This window comes from Drosophila bipectinata, chromosome 2L (assembly GCF_030179905.1).
Source record: "Drosophila bipectinata strain 14024-0381.07 chromosome 2L, DbipHiC1v2, whole genome shotgun sequence".
Taxonomy (NCBI): Eukaryota; Metazoa; Arthropoda; class Insecta; order Diptera; family Drosophilidae; genus Drosophila; species Drosophila bipectinata.
Window position 1 is genome coordinate 3,258,914 of NC_091736.1, and position 25,981 is coordinate 3,284,894.

Below are 25,981 nucleotides of genomic sequence, written 5' to 3' on the forward strand. Positions count from 1 at the left end.
TTACTTGGAGGAGTTTAGAGCGGAACAAACCCCTATAGGGTGGAAGACCTACAGATTGGCAGTTAGGTGGTTCTTTTCCCAGGAACCTAAATTATATCCCAGTATTATTTGGTATATACTAAGTAAGGACATAATAAACTAACTCTGTACGTAAATATAGCTACCGAACTGAGAAAGTAGCTGGATGTGGCTCGTGTCTACTAGATGGAGGATGAAAATTCCAGAATGGAATGGAATGGATGGATTCCATTCTCCCTTTTTGAAATAAACCCTCCTAATAATGAGAAATAATGTACATCTATTTAACTATTTGGAAAGACTTGTTTTTGATTTCAAGTTTGAAAATATAACCACCGAACTAACAGATAGTGGTTCCCGCTTCTATCAAATGGAAGCCCCATAGAATAAAATGGATATATGGAGCTTTCTCCCTGCGACGCACAATGCTGGGAAATTGCGCCCAGTATTTTGTGGAATGTGTCCAGTATGAAAATATTGTCTCCGAACTTACAAAAGTTAAGAAATTATTAAAAACTGTCGGCCCATGTTTTCCGCACCTATTGACAAAAAAAGGGACCGGCATGTCTGGCACGAACTGGGTCATTAAACTGCCGATAAAGCTTTCTATTATTTAAGAATACCGAACAACTACTAGCACTACTGAACTACTTTCCTTGAAATCCCGCAGAACATCATCGGTTAGCACATCAAAAATAAACAGCACTTTCTTTTACTGATAAAAGTAAAAAATCCATTTTTTATTTTCACATGACCGGCACGGCGCAAACCACAGAAAAATCGCGTTGTCAATTAAAAACTACGGGAACTAGTATAACGGAGCATTGGAGTATTCCATTGGTGTTTACTGTTCCTTGGTTTCGCGCAGACGACGCACGGCGGAGCGCACGGAGGCGGCGGCAGTGGTGGAGTACACCCAGGCGCCACCGGCGACGGTGCGCTTGCAACGCTTGCAGGACCAGATGCCAACCACGGCGCGCTTCATGGAATCCTATTGGAAGAATGTATAGAATCATGAGTCTCGGGTTGGACGGGGCGAAATTCAAGAAAAAACTTACCTTGCCGCAGAACGAGCAAGTGTACTTGCTGTGCTGGGTGATTTCCATCTTCTTGACCATCTTACGAAGGGAGGCACCATAACGGGTACCATATTTACCAACGATTCCAACCTTCTTGGTGCGCTTGGCCTGCGAACAAAAACAAAAACCCAGTCAGTATCTCCATTTACAACCAATTTTTTGGGGTCCAAATTTGTGGGCTTAAAGCTGCAGAAGGTTGAGAATTCCAGTATCAGCAAGGGGCTTATGCCTTTCTTTACATTTGTATTAGTTAGTCAAGTAGCTTCACTTAAGGATTGCCCACATATTCACGAATTAATTTCGTACCATTTTTCTGTGTTGTTGATTTGTCAAAAAATTCAACCGGAAAGAGCCGTGGGTTGTTAGCGGTGGGACGATATCGATAGCAAGCCAAGTCACGAACTATCGATATGGTAGCTAAGCTAATCATTATCGATATTTTTCAGGGATGGAACATTTGAGCGGGAAAATATACCCAAAGACGGAACCGGAAACATTAATTTTGAAAAAAATAAGCATTTCAGTTTTTAGTCAATAAGAGATAAGCCATGTTTTCTTGTATTTTTTATTTATACACATTTCAGTCATCCCAGTTATATATAAAGCGTTCTTTTTGAACTAAAGATTTTTAATACAGTTGCTGCTGAAGTCATTAATATATTACTCCGAAATTCTATTTTTAAAAAGGTACGAGAATGCATAGTAATTATGTTTGTCGCTACTAATAGTTGATTTTAATATTTTGTTAGTGCTGGCAATCTCCACATGAAGTAGTGATGACTGCTAAAGACTAATATCACTTTCCATAGAAATCGTCGATTTGGTGAGACCATGCCCAGAATTTTAAACTTCTCTTTGATTATATGATGCACCAGGCTCTGGTTTCTCAGCCGGTTTGCCCAATCCACGTCCTTTCGAATATATGGTACTCTTTCTAGCGCCTCATAATGTCCAAGGATATCTTCGAATTCGTACTGATGGGCCATGTAACACCAAGGAATGCATTGCCATTCTAAGCTCTTTTCCAATAATTTATCCAGTGAATAAATGAAAGACCTAAGGCTGACGCTGACAATTAAATGATCCACGCTGTGTTTGAATTCAATGGCGTAAAATAAGGTAATGTTTAAAATTATCATAAAAACCAGCTGTTCTATAAAATCGTGAAAGATTCGGTGAATTATCCTTGTAAATAAATCGTGGATATCCTTTAGCAATATTGCACGTCTATGTAACATTTTCACCATTTTTTTATCCTTTTGTACGATTGCAATAGAAAGTGATTTTGTAATTTCATTTATTTCATAATTTAAAATCTCAAAGTACTTGGTGAGCATTGAAATTCCAATGTTCAGTAGATCGGTGGTCATATAAATGATAAAAAAGCAAATAAATTTAATGGGTTTCACAAATATTTCCAACGGGTTTTCACAAGTTAGTTCTGCAAGGATTTTTAAAATGATTCTATAATTAAGATATACCACAATGGGAAGCGTCCACGGTATTTCGTATTTTTGTTGATAAAAATAATACTGGGAAATTTTTAAAAATTGGTTGATCATCCTGACTCTTTTTTCGATGACAGATCGAGGCTGGAATAATAAGCAGAGCATAAATGCTACTGGTAGGATGTATAGGTCTCTATTGTATTGCTGATAGAAGATGTGGCACTGAACGTAAAAGAAAAAGAGACCAACCATTCTGGTCACCGTAATGCTGTAGGGTGTCAAAGTAAACTTATTTTCGGATCTATCAAACTGTAGTCGCATTAATCCGAGGATATTAAAGCTTGCCAAATAAAAACGTAACTTTAAGAGATGATATTTGTTTGCAACATTGTTGAAGTTTTTCCTGTAAGGTCTAGACCACAATTTTTGAAATTTGTTGGTAAGACAGCTTAAGCGGGGCCTTCTGAGCGTGGTCATATTTATACTGAAGAAATTCCGTGTACTGATACCGTGTACTGTTACTATACTGATTGAAGTTCCGGCATGACATCCATAGACCCAATTCGTGTTGGATTTACAAATTAGCAACATTACAGATAATAGTTATAGCAGCTGCCACGTAAAAGTAATTTTCATCTAATGCTTCGACTATGACTCTGTATGTCATAGTTCATGGAAATTCAAAGCTTCTGGTGGCTCAGCTATTGATTTTCAATAAAAACTTGATATTATTATAGTTTTATGCTTCATTGTCCAAGACTTCCAGGTGCCATGCTTCATGCTGACTAAAATCCCGAATGTTTCTGTAGTGAATGCTGCTGAGAGTAAAAATGACTCGCAAAAGCAGTTTGCGATTTGGGGTGAACATGCCTAGAACTTGGAACCTCGGCTTCAGAATATGATGCATCAAGCACTGGTTGTGCAGCTCGTTGGCCCAATCAATGTCCATTCTTATATATTGTGACCTTTCTTGCCACTGAAACTCTCTAAGAAGTTCTTCGAATTGATACAGATGGGCCATATGCCACCAAGGAATTCCTTGCCAGATAAAGCCTTTGGTCCATAAGTCATCAAGCGATAAAATAAAGGATCGAAGACTCATGCAAAGGGTGGTACTGTCGAAACTGGTAAGAAAACTTCCGAAAGAGAACGAGCTCAGAAAGCTCATGTTGGAGTACACCAGCAACAGTAACTGAACACCGAAGCAATCAAAGACATATTGAGTTATCACTGTACACGATTGGTGCATTTTCCTCAAGAAAACCAAACGTTTCTCTAAACTTTTTAAGTTCTTTGTATCCTTTTGCAGAATTGCACTTGGCAGCTTTTTTGTAATTTCAGATATTTCAGCGTTTATCATGTCGAAGTAATTCACCAGCATTGACAGTCCCATGCCTAATACGTCAGAGGTTATATAAATTATCCAAGTGCTGAATATTTTTATTGGTGTTTCAAAAATATCAAAATTTTCAACCAAGTTCAAAAGATCCAGAGGGTAAACATTACTTTTGATAAATAACGATATTGGAAGCGACCAGGGTACTTCGAACTTTTGCTGGTAGAAATAATGTCGCGAGATCTTGATAAATCTGTTTATAATCCGAATTCTTTTCTCAAAAACGATACGAGGTTGAATCAATAGACAGCAAATGAAAGCCAGTGGTTGGACGCTTGGGCTGTTATTAAAATGGTTGCAGATTATGTAACACTGACCGTAGACCAGAATCACACCCAATATTCTGGCCACGGCGACACTGTAGTAAGTGAGTTGTACCATTTTTTGGGAATCATCAAACTCCAGTCCCATCAATCCGAGTAAATTGAAATTTCGAAAATAAAAACGCAGCCAGAAAAGCAACATTTTGTTGGAAAGCTTGTCTAACCAACGCGAAATGTTCGATGCCATTTTTGAACTGAAGCACCACTTGACAGCTTCTATGTTCATAGCTCTAATTGGTACTATTAAATGCCGATATTAATGCCCTTATATAATAATTAGGAGAACCGTGACGTAAAACAATAGTTTGTGTAATTAAACCAGACTGTTTATAGGCTTGACCAATTGGGGGTTTTGACATTGCAATGTCCATATGACCTTTTTATAAGAACTTTCCATATGACCTTTTTATACGACCATATGACCTTTTTATTTTGATGCTGGTTTTGAATGGTGGGAAATCGATTCAGAAATCGATTAAGGTACTCCGCTTGAGAATCGTATGAGAATTGGGGAAGATATAGCCATCACGGTGGGCCCTATAGGGGAAAACACCATTTTCAAGGGATCCCATCACGAAAAATGGACAATGAATCGAAAAAATATTTTGTCTCAGGATTTTGATGCAGAATGGTAGCGAATCGATCCACAAATCGTTTAAGGTACTCCGCTTGAGAATCGGATGAGAATTGGGGAAGATATATCTATCACTGTGGCTCATATAGGGGAAAACCCCATTTTCATGGGATCCCTTGGAAATCATTAAATGTAAATCAATGCATAAATAACTTGTTAATTATTTTTTGACTAGTTGTGATTTATTAAACATAAAGATATGGATTCACATAAAAATTGAGCCTTAGATTTATTAAAGAATCTGAAGAAACCGAATGAAATCGGCCCATTTTATTTGGTACTGGGCTTGGTGTGTAGTGTGCAAGTCTCGGGTTAGTTTCTCTCTATTGCAGTGCCGAAATAAATATTGCTTATGCCTAGGTAAGAGTACGATAAGATAAATAGAACAGAAGGTTGGCAGGCCTAAATGCAATGCGACAACAGAACTGATATCTAGTGGTGTCTCTAAGATTGCACAATGCCCGAACCTCAGCATCCGCCCTGGTTTCAAATTATTTTCCAGTTTCCAGTCCGTCATGACATTCCCCAGCTCCTAATTGTTATTGTGGGTATAGTAGAGAACCGTATTGCCGGGTAGCTGCCAGTGGGAGGCTTTCAGCTCAATAAGCTGGAGAAGAGTACGCCGGATGGATGCCGCCGATTCGCCAGCATTCAGAAAGGCATCACGAACGAGGCCCATCAGTAGCTCCAATTGTTGTGGCAACTGCTGCTCCATATCCTGACCGATGCAGGTGAGCACATAGAAAAGGCATTCAATCTGGAGGGCAGATAAAAATAAGTTAGTCTCTGAAATATATGGTAAAAGGATAAAAATCAAACCTCTGAAAGCGATCTAATTGGAGGACGCACGCAATCCTCGCAGCACTTGGACAGCAGGCTGAGCAGGACCAGTGGGGGCGGTGTGCCCTCGTGGTGGGTGCGGAGCTGGAGTTGGCGTCGCTTCAGCTGGCAGAACATCTCCGTAAGGAAGGCCATGAAGGCGGTGAAGCGCACTCTAGAAGGCGATTTCATTCCCTGGATGGCAAACAATAGCTGTGGGATGAAATAAATTATTAATAAGATTGGAAATCTTAAGGATCGATCAGAAATACTTACTTTTTCGCGTTCTTGGTACCACTGACGACAGGTGTTGAGCAGGGCCTCCAGGAAGGTCTCCTTCTGCTCCCTAGCGATGATGTTCAGACACAAACGCGAAATGGGCAACGCAAACCTGCGACTCTCCACAGCTCGCTTGATGAACTGCGAGGTCAGCTCCATGAGGCACCGTGAATTGAGCTTGTTGGGATCCTCCAGGGCTGTCTCGATCAATGTCTGGATCTCTGGTGTAAACTGACCAATATCGGCCACCTCGTTTCCCAATCCCAGTCCCAAGCCGGCCATTCCCCGGGTGAGGGCATCCGCCGACGACAGAGACTTGGAGCGCTGCAGGGCATTTCCATTCATATAGGGATCTATGCCATTTAAGTTGGACTGATACGGCTGTCCATAGTTGTTGTTGTTTATTCCTCCAAACTGACTGTGATTTGATGGCTTTTGACCTCTGGGCTCAGGAGCAAACTTGACGCGATTTGTGGTCTTAAATAAACAATTATTTTTAAATTAATAAATAAAGATATTGGTCTCATACTTTTAAAATTTTTCATTTTACTTACATGCAATATATTCCCACTGGAGGGAGAGTTCATCAATGGAAGCTGTCCGGCCAGTGGACTGATTGGATGCGTCACCAGAATGGAGCGATGATGACTGGCCTTTAGTCCCGGCATGCCGCCCAGGGAGAGACCGGCCTGGCGACGATTCACGTTTCCATACTGACCCAGAACCGGGGCCAAAGCCACCCCGCCGGGACCATTGGTGGGCGGGAAGATCAGCGACGAACTGGAAGAATGTTGTAGACTGTAGTTTAGCTCTGCAAGGAGACGGGAAGAGGGGTAAACGATGGCATTATAAGTCTTTGCTTTACCGATTACTGAGTGCCTCGGCCGGTGACCCAGAGCTGTTCGTCATTGTAAACTCCTGGGCATTGACATTCAGCTTGTTTGCGGCACCACCGACACCACCAATTGCACCAACACCACCATTACCGGCTGGAGCAGCCAACTCGCCGCGTACATCTGAGACAGGGTTAGGTTGTTTTTTTTTTTTATTTGGGAGGGGATTGGGGTTTTCGGGATACCCAATATTATGTGTGATGATGTGAAGGGCAGGACAACATTGTGCGTGGGGGGAGTGTGGAATATACAGGGTATGAGACGGGGATATGAAAAGAATCAAAAGAAAGATATGGTCTCGATAAGTAATCGTTGGTATTCAGAAGCTTGAAGCTAAGAGCAGGGCTGAATAAGCTGAATATCGGCTATCTACAATTTTGAAGCTTTATTTTTGAAGATGAAGTCAGTTGAGAAGTTTTCAAAAATTTGTATTAAATTTAAAAACTTGACAAACCTTCTTTTTTAAAATGCATCCATTAAGATTTGATTTATGCGGTGAGAACTATGATTTGGATGAGTAGACAAGCCAAATGATAAATAACTGGGAGATAAATCCGGTTTAGAGCCAATATAGCTGACATTTGTACTGTCTAATTGATTTTAACGTTTTTCTATTGCACTGAACACCCAGCCAAGCACCCAAGCCACATGGAGAAAGTCTAAGGAATGGCAAAAACACTCACTGGGCGGTCTGTATATATCCATGGCCGGTTTGCTTCTCATTTGTCCAGTCTGGTTGGTGCCAGGAACGTTGAACGCCAGACTTCGGCGTTTGTTGATATTCTGAAATCGAATACGAAAATATGGTTACCTTCTGATATCAATATCGACATTGGGGATTGGGGTAGGAGGTAGGTACGGGTACGGGTAGCAATAGAACTCACCTGTTGATTCGAGGTGCGCACAAAGCTGCGTTCCCGGGAGATAACACCGGGATATTCAGGCGACTTGCGGACATTATTCTGTTGACCATTTAAGCTGGCCTGCTGGGCCTGTTCGACTTTCTCGGCCATTTCTCAATAGTGTTGTCAATAGTGAGTGCAGCTTCTGCTCTGTTTAGCTAAAAAAAATCCTTAATTGAAAATTGAAAGCCTAATCTTTGGTAGACTATCCTCCGTTCCGGAATAAACGTCTAAATATTATGTGGCTTCAGTATTTGAGTAAATTTGTACATATCACAATAGTTGATTTCCGTTTCTTCTCCTTTTTGTCCTTAATACGATTTAAGGGACAAGTTCCCTTTTTTTTGCAGAGTCCGATTGCTGGGTCTGGAATGATTGGATTTTGAGAATAAGTTCGTCGCAAGAAAAGCACAATTTCTAGCCCTGAACCAAACCCATAACATGTTCACCTACTCATATATAATATATCAAGTAAAGATACACAAAAAGTGTTTATCCAAGACCAGGCCAGAGCCGAGAGCGGCGGCGTAAACTACTCGATCTCGGCGAGCAACCGGCTTATGTCCGAGCGTAGGAGTTGCATCTGGTTTTTGGGGCCGCTGGCTAGAGAGCTTCGTCTCCGCGAACATGACATCAGCCCCCCAGTAATACCCATTCTGCGGCCCACAAGGAGTACACAATGAGTGTTGGCCAAAGAAACACTACAGTTGAGACAGAAGTCTCTTAATACCTTGTTAACTCGTTACCTACTTAACTGTGTTAAGCAGGTTCCACTGTATCTGTGACTAGGAACACAACTATGTGAACTTGGCTTGTTAATTGCTGGCAATTTTAGATTCTCAGATTAGCAAACAGAACTAAGCTGGGCCTGGCCGGGGTCTCTAAGTGAATCACCTCCAGATACTTACCTTTTAGTGCAAAAAAATGTATCTTCCAAATTGTTTCGTTGTTGCGGCTGCTGCTGCTGGTGCTACTGCTACTGCTTGAGCTTTTGTTTATCGCTCTGTCTCTCCTAATAGAGTCTATATAGTAGATAGGTGTGCGTTTTTTTTCGTCGATTCGATTGTTGGTGGTGCTGCAGCTCAGTTATTCGTATAAAGATATTTATCTACTTCGTAGATACGCTCTTTCGTGTCTCGTTTAATCATGCTTGGCATGCGCGCCAAGTTAAAACCATAAGCAATAGCTTTCAATTAATATTTCACAGCGTCACTCCACTCCGTAATATTCCGAATATGCAAGTATGGAAGCCTTCCTTCTAGTTATGGATTGCTACTTTTCAGATTCAGATACAGAGACGTCGCAGATACATACAAAACAACAAACACACACACTGAGTACTCAGATCACAATTGATTGTAGAGTGTGTGTCTCTTTTGGTTGTTGTTGATGATTTTATTGCTGCTGCGGCTGCGGGATCGAGATCGGGAGGAGGAAGACGGGAAGATGAGTCAATGGGCGGGTGGTGGCCGGCATTACTAATACGATAAGTATACGCACCGTTGACAGCGCTGTCATCTATTTTTGGTTTGTTGCTTTGTGCTGCTCGTTCTCGGCTCGTTGTGCTCGTCAATTGTTACAGTTCCGTTTTGTTTTTGTTTTTGTTTTTGTTCGCGTTATTTTCGTTCGTTTTCTTTTTTTTAATGAATTTTTTCTTCTATTTTTTTTTATTTTTTATTTTTGTTTAAATGTAGATCGCTCGTTATAGTTTTCTGTTTCGGATTACTCACACGTACACATACGGGTCACTGCACACATACAGAAAAAAACGTTGGGGATTATTAATTCTAATTTTTATTTATATTGTACATATAGTCTTTGTCATGTTTTGCCAGCACGCGCTGTTTTGTATTCTTTGGCATTTGCCAAAAACTGCTCACATGTGCCACCGCCATCGCATCTATATTTATAGTATATGACAGCCCTGCGAGTGATGACTGTATCGCAACGGTATATCGCTATAAACGTATATGCAGTTGGCGTTCCTTCCGTTTCCGCTAGTAGAAAACAAACCAAACGTCGGCCAAAAACACCAGACTCTATTTCATATTATTGGCCTTATTTATTTAGCGTTTTTAGTGGCCGCGGCAATATGATTTCCGCTCGCAAAACAGTTTTGTCTATTTTTAAATAGATTTCGGCTTGCCTCAACGGCCAAAGCCGAAGCGAAGAAAAGAATTCGGGGAGGAAAACTTATGTACTTATGCATGAATCACATAATGGCAAACGGATGCCGATGGCGATCCGTTTGAGTAAAATAGAAAGGGACTTCTTGGTACAGGGGAGGATGGGATTAGATTCTGCACTGCACACAGTTATATGTAATAATAGATTTCCATTAAGTTTTACTTTATATTTTCATAGATTCGTTGCTGTCGTCGAACTAACTGCGGATACACAATATGCGAGGGTATATCTATTTGTCGATGTACGTTTTATTATGTATGCATGTATATTCGCACGTATGTATGTACGCTTTAACTTAAAAATTAAATCATCGGCGCGAGCGATCAGTTGAAGACTAAAGACTGAAGAATCGCCGCCGCCAAACACAGAGCCAAAAGCTTTTCAAAACACAGTGCGCGGCTCTCCGGTCTCTGGGCATTCTCTTCGCCACACAGAGACCCCGATCTCGTGCCGCACATTCAGAGAACGATCGGTTGAGGGTTGTCGAGCCTCTCCAATAGAGCTATGGTAACAGAAACAGATCACACGATCGCTTTCGTACACAAATATTCTTTATCCTTATAATAAATGTTTTTTGAATACGTTACAATACACTTACACAGAATCTGGAAACTACATAAAGTCGGAAACACAATAACGAGGCCAAGAACCATTTGAGTGCCTTAGTTTATCATGGAAATGTTCGTTATACTATTGAAAAAACATGCTGTGATCTTATCGAAGGCAAATTCTTAACACAATTTATGACCCACCATGGGCAACCTCAGGGTAAATCTCACAATCCAAGCATACATTAATAGGTATAATTTAAATACAAAATTGAATGCTAAAGTTACGGAACAAAGGTTTCCAAATAATTCAATTGCTAAAAAGTACGTGACAGATCCGATGCGGGCGGAGAATAAAAAAATACCTAAGAATATAACGATGATAGTGCCTACTTGGCGGGAGAGGCAATTGAATTGTTCAACGAGTTATTCAGCTGCTCCTCCTGGTCCTTGTCCAGACCCAGGGCTGTGGTCAGCAACTTTACTACGCAACGCTGCTCATGCACCTCGCCCTTCTCGGTGGACGTGATATCTTTCTCCAGTTTTAGCTTCTCTTCGGCGGCCATCAGGATACCCTCCTCGATGGTACTTTCGGATATGAGTCGATAGATGGTAACTGGACGCTGCTGTCCCATGCGATGACACCGATCTTCGGCCTGTTTGTCGTTATACGGATTGAAATCGATGTCGTGAATGATGCAGGTATCGGCGGCCGTGAGATTGATACCCACGCCCCCCGCCTTGGTGGACAGCAGAAACACAAATATATTGTCGTCAACATTGAAGTCGGTGATCAGGTCTTGACGCTCCTTGACAGCAGTGGAGCCATCCAACCGGCAAAAGCCATGTTTCCTAACTCTCAGATACTCCTCTACGATGTCCAGCATCATAGTAAATTGGCTAAATAGCAAAACTCGGTGGCCCTCCTCTCTCAGCTTGGGGAGCAACGCGTCCAGGTATCTGAATTTTCCAGAGTCGCAAATTAGCGGATCGGGTATCTTTACATCATATAATTCCTGTTACAAATAAATTTTGTAATTAATATAATTAAAATATGGCTTCTTAAGCCACCTACATGTTTGTTACACAACTGGAAAACCTGGAAGTCCGACATGATGGCCAGGTCTTCAAATATATACTGCTCATTGGTCTTTTTGTAGGAGCTCGCCCGTGCCAGGCGCTTGGCAAATCCACGCAAATTCTCGTCGGTGAAATAGTGACGCATCAGTAGCGGGTGATTGGCAATGCGGCGCATTTCCATCATAATTGCAATGCCTGCGCGTTCGCTGCTGCAGACTTCGCCCTTGTTATTTGAATAATAATCGACCAGTTCGTGGTAGTATTGTTTTTGTTGTGTGCTCATGGGAACTTTTTCCTGCAAGAAAGTTGAAACATTAGTGTCTTGACAAGATTTCTATCTATATGCAAACATACCACAAGGCTAAGCTTCTTGGGCAGGTTGTTTAGGACATCTTTCTTAAGGCGCCTTAGCACAAAGGGTTTCATAATGCGCTTTGCTCGCTGGATCTGAGTTTCCTGGAATTGTGACACCTCTTCCTGATCTCCATCAGCTTTTCCTTTCTGTAAATAATTTGTGTATGAAGTAATATCTTCTCAAGTAAATCAAAAATCTGTTTAGTACCTTTGCAAATAGCGTTTTGATGTCTTCAATGCTTTTGGCAAAAAATTTAGGCATCACAAAGCACAGTAAAGAGATCAGCTCCAGGAGGTTGTTTTGTAGAGGGGTGCCGGTGAGTAGAATGCGCATTCTGGCATTGATAGTGATAAGGTTTGCATATCGCTGGGTAGTCATATTCTTCAACATGTGAGCCTCATCGAATATGACGTAGTCCAGCTTACAAACACGGAACATTTTTCGCTCCTCAGGTGTGGAGCCGACGATATGATATCTATTTAATAAAAATAAGTCATATTTTACATTTAAAACTGATTTAATGGTTTTGTTAACTCACGTGGTAAGCAAGACGTCAAATCCAGTAAAGCCATCCTTGGCATAGCGTCCTCGCATTCGTCGCCTTTCTTCTTGCGAGCCGTGGTATTTCTCCACCACCAGTTTGGGACACCACCGGGTAATTTCCGCCTCCCAGTTGTCCAACGTGGACGAGGGTACCACAATTAAATGCGCCGCCTGACTAAGACCGTTCTCCTTCAGGTAGGCAAGGAACGCAATCACTTGAATAGTTTTTCCCAGACCCATTTCATCCGCCAAAATGCCGTTCATCTCCTGCTTGTGCATTACGGTGAGCCAGTTTAGGCCAATGATCTGATAATCGGCCAGCTGCAATCTGTAAATATATTCGATTACATTAGAGCCCAAAGATCTTAAGGTAACCCCGTTGGACACTTACCCGCTGCTCAGAAGTTTTGGTTGCTCCACAATACCGGCACCATTGGAAATTGCCTTCTCCAGTCGCGTCACCATATTGTTGCATTTGCTTAAAATGGTGGCTACTGTGTTTTGCTTGTTGATAAGGTCCTGAGCGTAGTTCAACAAATCGGCGGAAATCTTGTTGCTCTCCAACTTCCGTCGCAACTCAGCCCAGTCCGCAAAGGGTCGCAATTCCACTATGGCCGTAGCCTTCTTCTCCGAGAGCGTTTTCACAGACTGCATCTCCAATATGGTGGCTTCGTTCATAAACTGGAACACCTTTTTCCGTTGTCCCGTCATCTTTGTGGCCATTTCAGTATCGCTGTCGTCACTGTCGTACACCTGATCCTTGGACTGCTTGACATCGTCGTCATCCGAGTTGTCGCCGTCCGAGTAGGCACCGTGGGATGTCCCACTCGTGCCATTGGAACTGTGCTTTAACTTGGATTTGACCAGAGGTCCATTCTGTCCATGAATCTTGGGCTTGCAATGTTCCCTCAAGTATCGAACCGATGCGGCCACGTCCCAGTTGGTGCGAGAAAGGGACTCCTGAATAGCCTAAATAAAAAATATAAGTAATTATAAAAAAAAATATTTTCTTATAAAAAAATGTATAAAAAAAAAAAAAAACCGACTATACATATTTTTGTCTTCTTGAAACACAGAAGTATCATACCATAGTTCTGTTAAGGACAACATTTATCGCCGCCACCCCCGTTTTCGACGCTCCTGGCACGACAGCTGTTTTTCAATGCCGGGCCCGAATCTAATCGCCATGTTTCGCACACAGACGCGGGAACGGGAATGGGACGCGTGCTTCCCCCGCCTTCACCTTTCCCTCACTTTTCACCTGGCATAATTGGCCGAGTTTTGGACCGATTCGGGGGGAACATACCATTGTATCGTACTGGGGGGATATCTTTGCGGCTGCCATGTAGCGTTCCTCCTTCTCCTTTACCGTCAGCTCCAGCTTGGTCTTTTTGGGGGTCTGACAATCGGCACTGTCACTGTCACTATCCGCCATCACCTGGATGCGCTTCTTGCCCGGCACACGCTCTGAAATGGGTGAAAAGGGGCGACATCAGGGTCTGTATATACCACGGGATTCAGGCACACAATTACCCGTTTTCGCAGAGCCAGCACTGACGGCTTGGCTCTTGTTGATGCGAAATTGTCGCAGGTCACTGAGGCTTGACTTGGCAAGCGATGACGCGGGCGCGGAGACGGATGCTGTGCGGTCCGACATCCTGGCAATTTGTTTATCTTAATTCACAATATTTAGTTTGCAAGAATCCTAAGGGCCGTGATATAGAGCTGGAGCAGTAACCGATGTTGCCAGATGTCTGGAATCAACAATCACCCTTGTCATGCAGCCCTGGTGAACTATGATCCTAAAAAATCCCGACAAAACTTTCCATTACATTGCAACCCTTGGATTTTTTCGCTTGGTCTTGGAGGTTAATTGAAAAAAACGTATTGTGGGAAAAAACTCTTGCCGAATCCATAGAGAACCCAAAAACTATTAAACATGGCAGGCGGCAACACCCCGCGTGTGATCCAGGTGACCAATATTGCGCCGCAGGCCACCAAGGACCAGATGCAAACACTGTTTGGCAACATTGGAAAAATCGAGGAGATCCGTCTGTACCCCACCATCCGAGATGTCTCTTGTCCAGTGCAGTCCCGCATCTGCTACGTCAAGTACACGGATACGAGCAGCGTGCCGGTGGCTCAGCACTTGACGAATACGGTGTTTATCGACCGGGCTTTGATTGTCATCCCCGTGTTAGCCATACCTGAAGAGTACCGGGCTCTGGAGATGCTCAAAAACGGCACCATCGTGCCGGGACTTCAGAAGCCGGACTCAAAACTGCCTCCGGAAGTAATCAATCGCATCGAAGGACAACTGCCGCAGCAAGTGATTAAAACCTACGACCCCAAGCTTGTTGAGTTCAACCTGCCGGAATACCCGGCACTGCCATCCTTTTACGATGCCCGCAAGATTGAGGAAATTCGACGGACAATTATCGTCTGCGATGTGAAGAACGAGTGGCGATTGGATGACCTGATGGAATGCTTCCAGCGAGCAGGAGAAGTGAAGTATGCCCGCTGGGCAGAGAAGGACAACAAGACGTACTGCATGATAGAGTTCTGCGAGCAAACCAGCATTATCCACGCCCTGCGCATGCAGGGACAGGAGTTTAAAGGCGGCCACCTGAACGTCTACCACTCTACATACTCTATAACTAAGCCGGAGGCCAAGTCCAATGAGGCGGCGCAGGCAGAGATTGAGGAGGCGATGACCATTGTTAAGGAAGCTCAGAGCATGATTTCGGCTGCCATAGACCCTGTGATTGGCATGTTGGCCAAGGACAAGCGACGAAGGTCGAGATCACGGTCTCGTTCCCGAGAACGTCGCACTAGTCGCTCCCGCTCACACCGCTCTTCCTCGAGGCGGCGGTCAAGGCGATCCGGTTCCAGGGAGCGTCGCAGCGTGTCCCGATCCCGCCGCTCTCGCTCTCGTGGCAAGCACTCATCCCGATCCCGCAGTAAGCGCTCCAGATCCCGCCATCGCCGCAGCACTTCCCGCTCGCGACGGTCGCGGTCCCGCGGCGGTAAACACTCGCGATCCTCCAGGTCGCGCGGCAAGCGTTCCAGGTCCCGCCATCGCCGCAGCACCTCACGTTCGCGACGCTCTCGCTCCCATGGAGCTGGAGGCGGAGGAAGTGGAAGCGGTAAACGGTCCAGGTCTCGGGAGCGCAGCAAAAAGTCACACCGCAGCGAGAAGCACGCGTCTCGTTCACCGCGCTTCAGAAGCAAGCGGAGCTCCCTCTCTCCGCCGCTGGCCATCAGCAGCATAAAGTCACGCTCCAGTCGTAGCAAGGATCCTATTGTCGTATCCTCCAAGCTATCCTCTTCATCTCGTCGGCGGGAACGATCCCGTACGCCGGAAACGAGGAAACTTAAATCCATTTCCGAGGACATGGAAGCCAAGAACTCACGCTCCAGTGCCGATTCCAAGTCGCGCAAGTCGGTTAGCGTTGAGAAGTCGGACAACATGGACATTTCTAACTCCCCCTAGATATAGATAAACGGCACACTATCTCTTAATAAATACAGAAACCCTGTCTCCATTTAAACTCGATACCAATGTCATTAAATTTTGTATTCCTCTGAAACTCTGCCCTAGTTACCAAGCATAAAGTCCAATTAAAGTATCTGCATTTGCATATGCATCCCGTAATCCAAATAAGATTTAAGAAAAGTCTTTCATTGGAGTGGGTCTGACGTCGCTGGGTGTTTTAAAAGTTTTCTTTCAATTAATTGTGAAAATTCGAATTGCTAATCAATGATTAGTCATCGATGTTAAGCTAATCTATAATACATAATATACAAAATCAGATGAAAATAGTCAGTATCAGATAACTATAACTCTTTCTAATAGAATTAGTATCTTAAAACAAAAAAATATAAAATACCAAGAGACCAGAACTCTTAGGAAACCTAAGACAGTTTATTTTATTTTTTCCGAACACAATTTCTTTCAGTGTATGGAACAGCTGAATATTGTTTGTGGGCTTGTCCGCGGAAAGCTCTCAAGCTTTACCTCCAATATGTCGACGATGGCAACCATTCGCGACCACAAAACAAAAGTTACTGCAGTGAGACAGACGCGTTTCTCCTCGTATTTATAATTATATTATTTTAATTTTTTGCCTAAAGTTTTAAAACATAATGTCTGCAGCAACTAAAGGTAACTTTAATAGCGTTTAAACCTAATATGGAAGCTGTACTATCGAGAAAAAGATGATCTACTTTTCTCTGTTTGAACTTTGGACTGGGTCTTTAATCTGATGCTTCCTCGCCCCCCGCATTTAGCCGGGTGCACTTTGGACCTGTTGATCACAATCCAAAAAAAAAAAACTGCTTTCGTTTTTAGTTATCATTCTTTTCTACACACGTTATATATGCTCTACATTAGTGTGTATGATTTATCTATTAAAGGTATCTATATTGTGGCTGCCAAGCGAACGGCCTTTGGAACCTTTGGTGGCGCCTTGAAGGGCATCAACCAGACTCAGCTCCAGACGACAGCGGCCAAGGCTGCCCTGGACGCTGCCGGGCTCAAGGGAGAGCAGGTCGACACCGTCATTGTGGGCAATGTGATAGCGGTAAGTGGTTGTGCCAAATATTGTAGTAGCTTACTAGTGAAAGTTATGACCATATATTGGTATTTGTGTACTTAAATTATCAGTTCAGTAAAAATATTATTTCTTATCATAAAACCTAATACTCAACCTTTTCGTTGGGTCTGATTTTATTTAGTTTTCGGCAGGAGATAAAGATTTTTAGAATCGGCAATCATAAATAGCAAAATTTAAAGGATTGTCTTTCTATAAAAAAAAACCTCTAGTTCTTTAAAAATCTATTTATATACATATATTTATTTCTTAGTCTTCATCCACGGATGGCATCTACGTTCCCCGTCATGTGGGTCTCAACTGCGGTGTGCCCATTGAGAAACCTGCCTTGGGCATCAACCGCCTCTGCGGCTCCGGCTTCCAGTCGATCGTCAACGGCGCCCAGGATATCCTGGTCGGTGGCGCCAAGGTTGCCCTCACCGGTGGTGTTGAAAATATGTCCCAAAGCCCTTTCATTGCCCGCAATATTCGCTTCGGAACCACCTTGGGAGCCAACTACAACCTGGAGGATGCTCTTTGGGCTGGTCTTACAGACACCTACTGCAAGCTACCCATGGCTCTGACTGCCGAGAACCTGGCCGACCAATACAAGATCACCAGGGAGCGTGTCGATGAGTTCTCCTTGTTGTCGCAGAAGAACTGGGAAAAGGGACAGAAGGAGGGTGCTTTCAACGCCGAGATCGCTCCCATCAAACTGAAGGTCAAAGGCAAGGAAGTTGACTTCGTGGTAGACGAACATCCTCGCCCCAAGACCACCATCGAGGGTCTTGCCAAGCTACCATCGCTCTTCAAGAAGAATGGTGTTGTGACCGCAGGAACCGCTTCCGGAATATGTGATGGAGCTTCGGCTGTTATCGTTGCTTCTGAGGAGGCCTTGAAGGAATATAACCTGAAGCCTTTGGCTCGTCTTGTTGCTTTCTCCTTTGTCGGAGTCAAGCCCGAGATCATGGGTATTGGTCCCGTGCCCGCCATTCAGAATGTGTTGAAGGTATCCGGAAAGAAGCTGGAAGATATCGACTTAATTGAGGTAATATATTTTTATATATATTTTTATTCATGTTCACTCATCATATTATTCGCAGATCAATGAGGCCTTTGCTGCTCAGACCTTGGCCTGTGCCGATGCCCTGAAACTGGATCCCTCCAAGCTTAATGTGAACGGCGGTGCCATTGCCTTGGGCCATCCCCTGGGAGCCAGTGGCTCTCGCATCACTGGTCACCTGGTGCACGAATTACAGTAAGGGATTTCTTCCCTAATCCTATAGATCACTGTAATAATTCTCCTTTTACATTTACAGGCGCAAGAAGCTGAAGTACGGCATTGGATCAGCTTGCATCGGTGGTGGCCAAGGCATCGCCCTGCTTCTGGAGGCTGTCTAAACTGGTTCTTTCCCTTTGAAACATGCATTTAAAAATTACTTAGTTCAAAAATTCCCTCTTTTTTAACCTCGTTAGTAATAAATAAAGCGATAATTTTAATTTTACAATTTATTAAATCATTTGAAAATGGAAGTGGATCAGCTTTCTACAAGAAAGACAACAAATCGGTGTATACAATATAAAATTTCTATGTTCGCACTGCTGGTACTATCGATCCAAGTGGGCTGGAGGATGAACAACGGACCAGCCGCCCCTAGGGATCGAGTTATGAACGGAATTCTCTACCGCTGTCCAAGGGAATCTCTTAAAGGGCCTTAAATTACGATTACATGAACATGGGGTGACATGGAGTTCAGTTCGTTTGGGCACTGGTGGAGAAGAGCGCCAGGGCGCCGCTGGCAATGCCCACGGAGAAGATGTAGTTGACGAACGGCGTGGAGTTCTTCAGCAGGAAGAAGCTGATGAAGATAATCACGGCCAGGTAGATGGCGTTGTTGTAGAAGATGGAGAAGGTGGTGGCCTCGTAGTCAGCCACCTCGTTCTTCTTCCACAGGATGCGCTCGTCCTTCTCCTTGCGGGTAACCTTCTTGTCGTCACCCAGCTGACGGTTCACCTCTCGGGTGACGGCCTCTTCCCTGCGTCCGGCAATCTTATGCTTCAGCTGGAACTTGATGTTCTTGTAGGCGGTGGCCATCAGGTAGGTGCTAGCGGCGGTCACCAACACGAACAGGATGGAGCTGGGCCACAAGTCCATGTTGTGGATGCGCCAGAAGAGCCCTAAAAGTAAACCCTCTCATTCAGCAATCCTCCAAAAACCTTCAACGTGGCCATTTACTTACAGATAGGCACCGCCGAGACGATAAAAGCATTGCCGTAAAACAGAGCCGATGACTTGGTGCTCACATTCCTGCTGAAGTCCTGAAGCAGCAGCTCCTCCTCCTTGGTGAAGCCAGAGGACTGCACTTTCTGTTGTTTTCCAGAGCCCATTTTTAGTTAGTTTTTCACGGAGAAAGTTTGCTACAACGCAAAGTCGAGTCGAAGAGTGAAGTGTACACGAATGCAGAACGGTCGGCGGCTGTCAGTGACGTGTAAACGTCAGCGGATCTGTCAAACTATGCTATCGCTACTATCGAGTGCGTTTTAGTATCGATTAATCTGCGATATGTTTCTATATTTTAAAATTTTAAATAATTTCTTTACAAATCCGAAAAAATACAACTTTATGAAAAATTCAATTTAATCTTTAAGATAATATGTGAAAAATATTATTTCGTTTAAAAAAGGTATAAGAATATAAGAATAACGTTGTCACCAATTAAAAAAATACGCGTTTCTTTGTAAAAAAATAAACATTTAAAAGGTTTATAATTTAAATACTAACATACTCTCTATTTATGGTATATTTTTATTATTTAAATTATGGTTTGTTTTCGATCTTTTACCTCACCTTATCCCTTTTGTTACGCCCCTGTTTATCGATAACAGCTCAACAGGTTCTGTAGATTGGTTGTTAAAATTTACTTTTAAAATAATTAAACGGTAAATAAATAGCATTATTAATTTATTACTGAGATTTATTATAGCTAAAAAAATAAAGTATTTAAATTAAAATTATTCTCATTTAAAAGTTTAAATCAAGGAAAATACCGTCATCTGTCCAAAGGTCACTTATTGTTGTTTACATCTTTCTTTGATCTTAGGTGATTATGTTGCGGTCCAAAGTCTTGAGCCTGTTGGCCCGCGGGGCCTCATCCAGGATGATGTCCACTGGCACAAAGTTGACCACCGTGGAGGTTAACGACAAAACAGGAATCGCCACTCTCACAATGTGCCGGCCACCAGTAAACGGCTTAAATTTGGAACTGTTGCAGGATCTTAAGACCTCCATCGACGAAATCGAAAGCAACAAGAGCCGGGGACTCATTTTAGCTTCTGTAAGTTATATTAGAATCCTTTTAAACGGTATAAATGCTATAATATATATATTGTAGTCGAACGCAACAATATTCTCTGCTGGGTTAGATATCCTGGAGATGTACAAGCCAGACAAGGATAGGATTCGCGCATTTTGGTCTCAACTTCAGGAAACTTGGTTGGCGCTATATGGCAGCAGTGTGCCTACAGCAGCAGCAATCAATGTAGGTTTTCAATTATTCAAATTATTGAATGATGTATATACATACATAGTTCATAGTGTTCTTCATATATCCTTTTTTTTTTATCTATATGAACATAACCTATTTATTTGCAGGGCCATTCACCCGCCGGCGGCTGCTTGTTGGCCACATCCTGCGAGTACCGGGTGATGTTACCAAAATTCACAATAGGTCTGAATGAAACCCAACTGGGCATTGTCGCCCCAAAGTGGTTTATGGCCGCCTTTTTGAGTGTTTTGCCGCAGAAAGACGCCGAGCGAGCCCTCAATCAGGGCCGTATGTTCACCACCGATGAGGCTCTTAAAGTTGGACTCATCGATGAGACGGCCAATAGTAAGGAAGAAGCTATAGCAAAGTGTGAGGCCTTTATTGGTACTTTTGCTAAGGTCAATCCTTTGGCTCGGTCTCTGACCAAGCTGCAATTCCGGGCAGCTGATCTTGGGCAGTTGGAGAAAGAACGTAAGGAGGATCTGGAAAAGTTTTTGTTCTTTATCAATCAGCCAGCTGTTCAAAAAGGACTTGGCATTTATATTGAGGGTCTGAAGAAGAAGTCTAAGAAGCAATAATTTAAAGATTTTATAATTAATTTTAAATAAAGCAAAGCTACTTTCATATCATATTTAATATTTCAATACCGTTGAGTTTCCAAAACGAAATTGAAATTATAAATTCTATAGTAACATCCCCAGGGATGGCACCCAATTATATTTAAATTTTAAAATGATTATTTAAATATAGTCGACAACTAACCGTCGTACCTGGAGATACAATAGAGAGAGAGAATATTTAATTTTATAATAATTCTGTTTTATTACTTAAAATACTGAAAAGTAACATTTGAACTAAAGATCATTTATGTTCAAAAAGATATTCTCTTCATTATCTTTCAAACACAAAAAAAAAAACACACCTTTTAGCCGGCGCTGGGGCAAAATTTAGCTTTTGATCTTCTTAAAAATATGTTACATCTAAATCTCATAAGACTTGGGGCTTGCAGATTCCCAAGTAGACTGATGTCCACTAAGTTTACTTCAGTCGAGATCAACGATAAGACGGGAGTGGCTATACTTACCCTGTGCCGGCCTCCAGTTAATAGCGCGAATGCGCAAATGTTGCGGGACATAAAATCATCCATCGACGAAATCGAGAACAATAAAAGCAAGGGTCTTATCATAACCTCCGTAGGTTGATGGCTTTAACTAGTCGCTCCGGATAATAAATCGTTAATCACTTGCAGGGGAGTGACAAAATATTTTCAGCTGGCCTGGATGTCTTAGAAATTTACAAAGCGGACAAGGCAAAAATATGCAACATTTGGACTGAGCTGCAAAACGTCTGGCTTGCCTTATACGGCAGTAGTTTACCCACAGCAGCTGCCATAAATGTAAGGTATTAAGAATATTAATTTTTCCTTGTTTTTAATATATCAGTTTTGTGTTAGGGCCATGCCCCTGCTGGAGGCTGCGCTCTGGCTATTGCCTGTGAGTACCGAGCTATGGTGCCAAACTGCGTAATCGGACTCAACGAGACCCAATACGGATTAATTGCTCCCAGATGGCTGGTGTCTGGCTACCTGAACGTCCTACCTCAACGAGTAGCAGAGCGGGCGCTCACCCAGGGTCGCCTTTATTCCACGGATGAGGCCTTGAAGGAAGGTTTGATCGATGAAATTGTCAACTCCAAAGAGGAAGCTTTGGAAAAGTGTGAGAATTTCATTAAATCATTCGACAAGGTTAACCCCGCCGCCCGTAGCTTGGCCAAGGTGCAGTTCCGTGAGGCCAATATTAAAGCATTTGAAAAGAACCGCCAGAAAGATTTGGACGAGTTTGTATCGTTGGCTTCCCGACCCGAAGTTCAGAAGGTTATTGGTGATTTTATGGAGAAAAATAAACCCAAAAAGTAGTTTTGGCCAATAAAAGCTTATAAACAAAGGATTTTTGATAATATTTATTTTTATTGTTATCAGACTTATTCGATAACCGTGTAAACGTTGACTGGAAAAGGTAAAAACAGCTGATCAGCTGATCGCGTAGGCTTGAGTACTTTGTTTTTCTTTGGTTTGCAACTTGACTTTCTATATGATAAACAGGTTAATTTGTTTAAATTCATGCCTGCCGCTCAGTGCGTGATTGCTGCTCCAAATCAAAAGTCATCACAATGTTGCGTAATAGGGTAATAGATACTGCAGGACGGATGGTACCGATCTTCCAAAGGCAAGCTCTGCGATCGCTTTCCGGTGTGAAGCAATCAAAGCTGACCACTGTGGAAGTGGATGACAAGAGTGGAATCGCTACCCTATCAATGAACCTGCCGCCTGTAAACACACTGACCATGGAGCTGATGCACCATATGATCGATTCCATCAACGAGATAGAGTGCAATAAGAGTCGCGGCCTGATCCTGACATCGGTTTGTAAAATGAAAATCGACTTGACAAAATAGTTTGACTTAATTAAAAAATTTTTCAGAGCAATGATAAAGTTTTCTCCGCTGGCCTAGATCTCAAAGAGCTGCTAAATCCAGAAAGAAAGCGACTTGAAGAATTTTGGACCTTGTTCCAGGACTTGTGGCTGGCCCTGCACCTTTGTGGGATTCCCACAGCGGCGGCTGTCAATGTACGACCTGGAATTTTGAAAAACCTAGATCCCTAATTCGAAACCTATCTTTTCAGGGACATGCTCCGGCCGCAGGCTGCGTATTGGCCACAGCCTGCGAGTACCGCACCATGCTTCCGAATCTCTTTATTGGCATCCATGCCACCCGCTTTAGCTTCGTCATTTCCAAGTGGATGATGCTCTCGTACCAGAGCGTAGTTCCACGACGAGTAGTCGAGAGGGCCTTGAACCAAGGCAAGCTCTTCCGTACCCAAGAGGCCCTGGATATTGGGCTGGTCGATGAGCTGGCATGCAATAAGCAGGAGGCACTGGATAAGTGTGCAGCCTTTATAGCCACGTTCGACAAAGCGAATCCTGTTGCTAGGACCCTTACTAAACGCATGTGCCGCGAGCCGGACGTGCGGGATCTACTAAACGACCGGGCGGGCGATTTGCGGGACTGTGTGGACTACGTCCTCACGCCCCTATTTCAGGAGGGACTTTGCTCCCACCTTGAGGGACTTAAAAACAAGAAATAAGACGGTCTTTCAAAGTTAGGTGATCAGAATGCATTTATTACTTAAAATTATACTTATTAAAACGTTATTCCGCGGGAAATTCATGGTCTTACTCTTGTGGTATGTTGGCCAATATAGATCCACTTCTTTCCCAAAACCAGGTCCATACTTAACCAGGTCCATACTTAATGTTAAAAGACCTGACTTATAAGATTTGTGGGATGATTCTTCATTATCCTACATCAAAACCTGTCCATAAAATTTTCGGTCGATTTTTTTCAATTTTTTCTGATGGAACCCCTTGCAGAAATGAGGATTTTCTTTTTTGGCCACTAATGATGTGTATATCTCCGCCAATTTGGATCCGATCCTCAAGCGGAACACCTTAAAAGATTTGTGGAATGATTCTTCATTATTCTGCATTAAAACCTTGCAATGAAATTTTCAGTCGATTTTTTTCAATTTTTTCTGATGGAACCCCTTGCAGAAATGAGGATTTTCTTTTTTGGCCACTAACGATGTGTATATCTCTGCCAATTTTGAACCGATCCTCAAGCGGAACACCTTAAAATATTTGTGGAATGATTCTTCATTATCCTACATCAAAACCTGTCCATGAAATTTTCAGTCGATTTTTTCAATTTTTTCTGATGGAACCCCTTGCAGAAATGAGGATTTTCATTTTTGGCCACTAACGATGTGTATATCTCTGCTAATTTTGAACTGATCCTCAAGCGGAATACCTTAAAATATTGGTGGGATGATGCTTCATTATTCTGCATTAAAACCTTGCAATGAAATTTTCAGTCGATTTTTTTCAATTTTTTCTGATGGAACCCCTTGCAGAAATGAGGATTTTCTTTTTTGGCCACTAACGATGTGTATATCTCTGCCAATTTTGAACCGATCCTCAAGCGGAACACCTTAAAATATTTGTGGAATGATTCTTCATTATCCTACATCAAAACCTGTCCATAAAATTTTCGGTCGTTTTTTTTCAATTTTTTCTGATGGAGCCCCTTGCAGAAATGAGGATTTTTATTTGTGGCCACTTATGATGTGTATATCTCAGCCAATTTGGATTCGATCCTTAAGCGGAATACCTTAAAAGATTTGTGGGATGTCAACTTTAAATTATGAAAATCATAATAAGTTTTTGAGTATAAAGTAACATCACCGAAAGTAATCACCCGAACCGGTTGGCCAGCTCCCTGCTGGACAGCAGCGAGCAACCCAGAAGACTTAAAAGGACACACCCGCTGGACCTCCCCTTACTACTCTAATTTTTTTTTCTACCATATTAATATTTAACAAGAAAGGAAAGCTAACTTCGGGCGGAGCCGAAGTTTATATACCCTTGCAGTTAAAACCGGATATATATCGCAAACATCGGATATAGTTGGCCGATCCTTATGGGAATAGGAATATATAATCCAATTTATTACAATACAAAATCTAAAAAAAGTCCCAAACTTCTATCTTCAAAAATACGAAAGTTGATATTTCTACCAAATACCATTTCCGATCGTTCAGTTATATGGCAGCTATGGGATATAGTCGGCCGATCCTAATGAAATTTGGTAGGTTGGATCAACTGACCAAGAATTAAATCTGTACTAAGTTCCAGCTTTCTATCTTCAAAAACACGAAAGTTGGGTCATTTCCGATCGTTCAGTTATATGGCAGCTATAGGATATAGTCGGCCGATCCTTATGAAATTTGGCATGTCATATTATTTTGCCAAAAATAGCTCTCATATCAAATTTGAACTCTCTAACTCTAAAAACACCGAAGTTATACCATTTCCGATCAATCAGTTATATGGCAGCTATAGGATATAGTCGGCCGATCCGGGCCGTTCCGACTTATATACTGCGTGCAAAGGAAAGAAGGGTGTGTGCAAAGTTTCAAGTCGATAGCTTTAAAACTGAGAGACTAGTTCGCGTAGAAACAGACAGACAGACAGACGGACAGACGGACAGACGGACAGACGGACATGCTCATATCAACTCAGGAGGTGATCCTGATCAAGAATATATATACTTTATAGGGTCGGAGATGTCTCCTTCACTGCGTTGCACACTTTTGGACAAAATTATAATACCCTCTGCAAGGGTATAAAAATATCTATACGTGAAGTTTACGTGATAAAATTTAATGGTTGTCCCTAATGGACAGTTTTAAATAAACATTACCCTGCTATTACAAAAAAAATA

The 25,981-nt window shown here is 42.6% G+C and overlaps 9 protein-coding genes across 12 annotated transcripts; 5 read left to right on the forward strand and 4 right to left on the reverse strand.

Moving 5' to 3' along the window:
* Window positions 1-724: 724 nt before the first annotated feature.
* Window positions 725-1,557, reverse strand: RpL37A (ribosomal protein L37A). Its single transcript, XM_017240175.3, has 3 exons — window positions 1,404-1,557; window positions 1,077-1,205; window positions 725-1,009 (listed from the first exon to the last, which is right to left on the reverse strand). Exons 1-3 carry the CDS (start codon window positions 1,404-1,406, stop codon window positions 863-865), a joined length of 279 nt encoding a protein of 92 aa, XP_017095664.1. The 5' UTR covers window positions 1,407-1,557; the 3' UTR covers window positions 725-862.
* Window positions 1,558-5,047: 3,490 nt separating this feature from the next.
* LOC108124519 (uncharacterized) lies at window positions 5,048-9,069 on the reverse strand. Of its 4 annotated transcripts, XM_043212701.2 has the most exons (8): window positions 8,700-9,069; window positions 7,774-8,157; window positions 7,573-7,672; window positions 6,862-7,012; window positions 6,551-6,776; window positions 5,994-6,473; window positions 5,718-5,930; window positions 5,048-5,655 (listed from the first exon to the last, which is right to left on the reverse strand). In XM_043212701.2, the coding sequence occupies exons 2-8, from the start codon at window positions 7,900-7,902 to the stop codon at window positions 5,431-5,433; spliced, it is 1,524 nt and encodes a 507-aa protein (XP_043068636.1). In that variant the 5' UTR covers window positions 7,903-8,157; window positions 8,700-9,069; the 3' UTR covers window positions 5,048-5,430. The 4 variants fall into 4 exon arrangements, with proteins under 4 accessions (XP_043068636.1, XP_070133734.1, XP_070133735.1 ...); XM_070277633.1 differs by lacking the exon at window positions 6,862-7,012 and having other exon boundaries at window positions 6,551-6,807; XM_070277634.1 differs by lacking the exons at window positions 7,573-7,672; window positions 7,774-8,157; window positions 8,700-9,069 and adding an exon at window positions 7,344-7,542.
* Window positions 9,070-10,695: 1,626 nt separating this feature from the next.
* Window positions 10,696-14,272, reverse strand: Etl1 (SWI/SNF-related, matrix-associated actin-dependent regulator of chromatin, subfamily a, containing DEAD/H box 1). The gene is made up of 8 exons (XM_017240239.3): window positions 14,038-14,272; window positions 13,811-13,971; window positions 12,896-13,473; window positions 12,500-12,832; window positions 12,169-12,436; window positions 11,961-12,107; window positions 11,602-11,901; window positions 10,696-11,542 (listed from the first exon to the last, which is right to left on the reverse strand). Exons 1-8 carry the CDS (start codon window positions 14,159-14,161, stop codon window positions 10,916-10,918), a joined length of 2,538 nt encoding a protein of 845 aa, XP_017095728.2. The 5' UTR covers window positions 14,162-14,272; the 3' UTR covers window positions 10,696-10,915.
* Window positions 14,273-14,332: 60 nt separating this feature from the next.
* Window positions 14,333-16,159, forward strand: Srp54 (splicing regulatory protein 54). Its single transcript, XM_017240241.3, has one exon. The coding sequence runs from the start codon at window positions 14,444-14,446 to the stop codon at window positions 15,995-15,997; it is 1,554 nt and encodes a 517-aa protein (XP_017095730.2). The 5' UTR covers window positions 14,333-14,443; the 3' UTR covers window positions 15,998-16,159.
* A 387-nt stretch (window positions 16,160-16,546) lies between these two features.
* On the forward strand, window positions 16,547-18,596 carry yip2 (yippee interacting protein 2). Its single transcript, XM_017240357.3, has 5 exons — window positions 16,547-16,669; window positions 16,921-17,087; window positions 17,371-18,144; window positions 18,200-18,354; window positions 18,416-18,596. Exons 1-5 carry the CDS (start codon window positions 16,651-16,653, stop codon window positions 18,495-18,497), a joined length of 1,197 nt encoding a protein of 398 aa, XP_017095846.2. The 5' UTR covers window positions 16,547-16,650; the 3' UTR covers window positions 18,498-18,596.
* Window positions 18,591-19,577, reverse strand: LOC108124601 (translocon-associated protein subunit gamma). Its single transcript, XM_017240359.3, has 2 exons — window positions 19,337-19,577; window positions 18,591-19,274 (listed from the first exon to the last, which is right to left on the reverse strand). Exons 1-2 carry the CDS (start codon window positions 19,482-19,484, stop codon window positions 18,850-18,852), a joined length of 573 nt encoding a protein of 190 aa, XP_017095848.1. The 5' UTR covers window positions 19,485-19,577; the 3' UTR covers window positions 18,591-18,849.
* A 372-nt stretch (window positions 19,578-19,949) lies between these two features.
* On the forward strand, window positions 19,950-21,272 carry LOC108124325 (enoyl-CoA delta isomerase 1, mitochondrial). The gene is made up of 4 exons (XM_017239939.3): window positions 19,950-20,036; window positions 20,198-20,431; window positions 20,489-20,635; window positions 20,749-21,272. The coding sequence occupies exons 2-4, from the start codon at window positions 20,204-20,206 to the stop codon at window positions 21,217-21,219; spliced, it is 846 nt and encodes a 281-aa protein (XP_017095428.2). The 5' UTR covers window positions 19,950-20,036; window positions 20,198-20,203; the 3' UTR covers window positions 21,220-21,272.
* Window positions 21,273-21,528: 256 nt separating this feature from the next.
* LOC108124588 (enoyl-CoA delta isomerase 1, mitochondrial-like) lies at window positions 21,529-22,584 on the forward strand. Its single transcript, XM_017240340.3, has 3 exons — window positions 21,529-21,834; window positions 21,891-22,037; window positions 22,095-22,584. Exons 1-3 carry the CDS (start codon window positions 21,613-21,615, stop codon window positions 22,554-22,556), a joined length of 831 nt encoding a protein of 276 aa, XP_017095829.2. The 5' UTR covers window positions 21,529-21,612; the 3' UTR covers window positions 22,557-22,584.
* Window positions 22,585-22,694: 110 nt separating this feature from the next.
* Window positions 22,695-23,865, forward strand: LOC108124586 (enoyl-CoA delta isomerase 1, mitochondrial). Its single transcript, XM_017240338.3, has 3 exons — window positions 22,695-23,062; window positions 23,122-23,268; window positions 23,325-23,865. The coding sequence occupies exons 1-3, from the start codon at window positions 22,811-22,813 to the stop codon at window positions 23,784-23,786; spliced, it is 861 nt and encodes a 286-aa protein (XP_017095827.2). The 5' UTR covers window positions 22,695-22,810; the 3' UTR covers window positions 23,787-23,865.
* The last annotated feature ends 2,116 nt before the right edge of the window (window positions 23,866-25,981 follow it).

Bases quoted from the DNA above. Each gene is read 5' to 3' on its own strand.
- Etl1 (XM_017240239.3), bottom strand. From the start codon at position 14,161: ATGTCGGACCGCACAGCATCCGTCTCCGCGCCCGCGTCATCGCTTGCC. The intron at 13,474-13,810 runs GTATGTTCCCCC...TTTTTTATTTAG, and splicing joins CCCCCCAGTACGATACAATG to GCTATTCAGGAGTCCCTTTC. The intron at 12,833-12,895 runs GTAAGTGTCCAA...ATATATTTACAG, and splicing joins CCAAAACTTCTGAGCAGCGG to ATTGCAGCTGGCCGATTATC.
- LOC108124325 (XM_017239939.3), top strand. From the start codon at position 20,204: ATGTTGCGGTCCAAAGTCTTGAGCCTGTTGGCCCGCGGGGCCTCATCC. The intron at 20,432-20,488 runs GTAAGTTATATT...TATATATTGTAG, and splicing joins GGGGACTCATTTTAGCTTCT to TCGAACGCAACAATATTCTC. The intron at 20,636-20,748 runs GTAGGTTTTCAA...ATTTATTTGCAG, and splicing joins CTACAGCAGCAGCAATCAAT to GGCCATTCACCCGCCGGCGG.
- LOC108124586 (XM_017240338.3), top strand. From the start codon at position 22,811: ATGTTGCGTAATAGGGTAATAGATACTGCAGGACGGATGGTACCGATC. The intron at 23,063-23,121 runs GTTTGTAAAATG...AAAATTTTTCAG, and splicing joins GCGGCCTGATCCTGACATCG to AGCAATGATAAAGTTTTCTC. The intron at 23,269-23,324 runs GTACGACCTGGA...CTATCTTTTCAG, and splicing joins CCACAGCGGCGGCTGTCAAT to GGACATGCTCCGGCCGCAGG.
- Srp54 (XM_017240241.3), top strand. From the start codon at position 14,444: ATGGCAGGCGGCAACACCCCGCGTGTGATCCAGGTGACCAATATTGCG.
- LOC108124519 (XM_043212701.2), bottom strand. From the start codon at position 7,902: ATGGCCGAGAAAGTCGAACAGGCCCAGCAGGCCAGCTTAAATGGTCAA. The intron at 7,013-7,572 runs GTGAGTGTTTTT...ACCCTGTCTCAG, and splicing joins GGATATATACAGACCGCCCA to ATGTACGCGGCGAGTTGGCT. The intron at 6,474-6,550 runs GTAAGTAAAATG...TGTTTATTTAAG, and splicing joins CCAGTGGGAATATATTGCAT to ACCACAAATCGCGTCAAGTT.
- LOC108124601 (XM_017240359.3), bottom strand. From the start codon at position 19,484: ATGGGCTCTGGAAAACAACAGAAAGTGCAGTCCTCTGGCTTCACCAAG. The intron at 19,275-19,336 runs GTAAGTAAATGG...GTTTACTTTTAG, and splicing joins CGTCTCGGCGGTGCCTATCT to GGCTCTTCTGGCGCATCCAC.
- RpL37A (XM_017240175.3), bottom strand. The intron at 1,010-1,076 runs GTAAGTTTTTTC...TTCTTCCAATAG, and splicing joins CTTGCTCGTTCTGCGGCAAG to GATTCCATGAAGCGCGCCGT.
- yip2 (XM_017240357.3), top strand. The intron at 17,088-17,370 runs GTAAGTGGTTGT...TTTATTTCTTAG, and splicing joins TTGTGGGCAATGTGATAGCG to TCTTCATCCACGGATGGCAT. The intron at 18,355-18,415 runs GTAAGGGATTTC...TTACATTTACAG, and splicing joins CACCTGGTGCACGAATTACA to GCGCAAGAAGCTGAAGTACG.
- LOC108124588 (XM_017240340.3), top strand. From the start codon at position 21,613: ATGTTACATCTAAATCTCATAAGACTTGGGGCTTGCAGATTCCCAAGT. The intron at 21,835-21,890 runs GTAGGTTGATGG...AATCACTTGCAG, and splicing joins AGGGTCTTATCATAACCTCC to GGGAGTGACAAAATATTTTC. The intron at 22,038-22,094 runs GTAAGGTATTAA...GTTTTGTGTTAG, and splicing joins CCACAGCAGCTGCCATAAAT to GGCCATGCCCCTGCTGGAGG.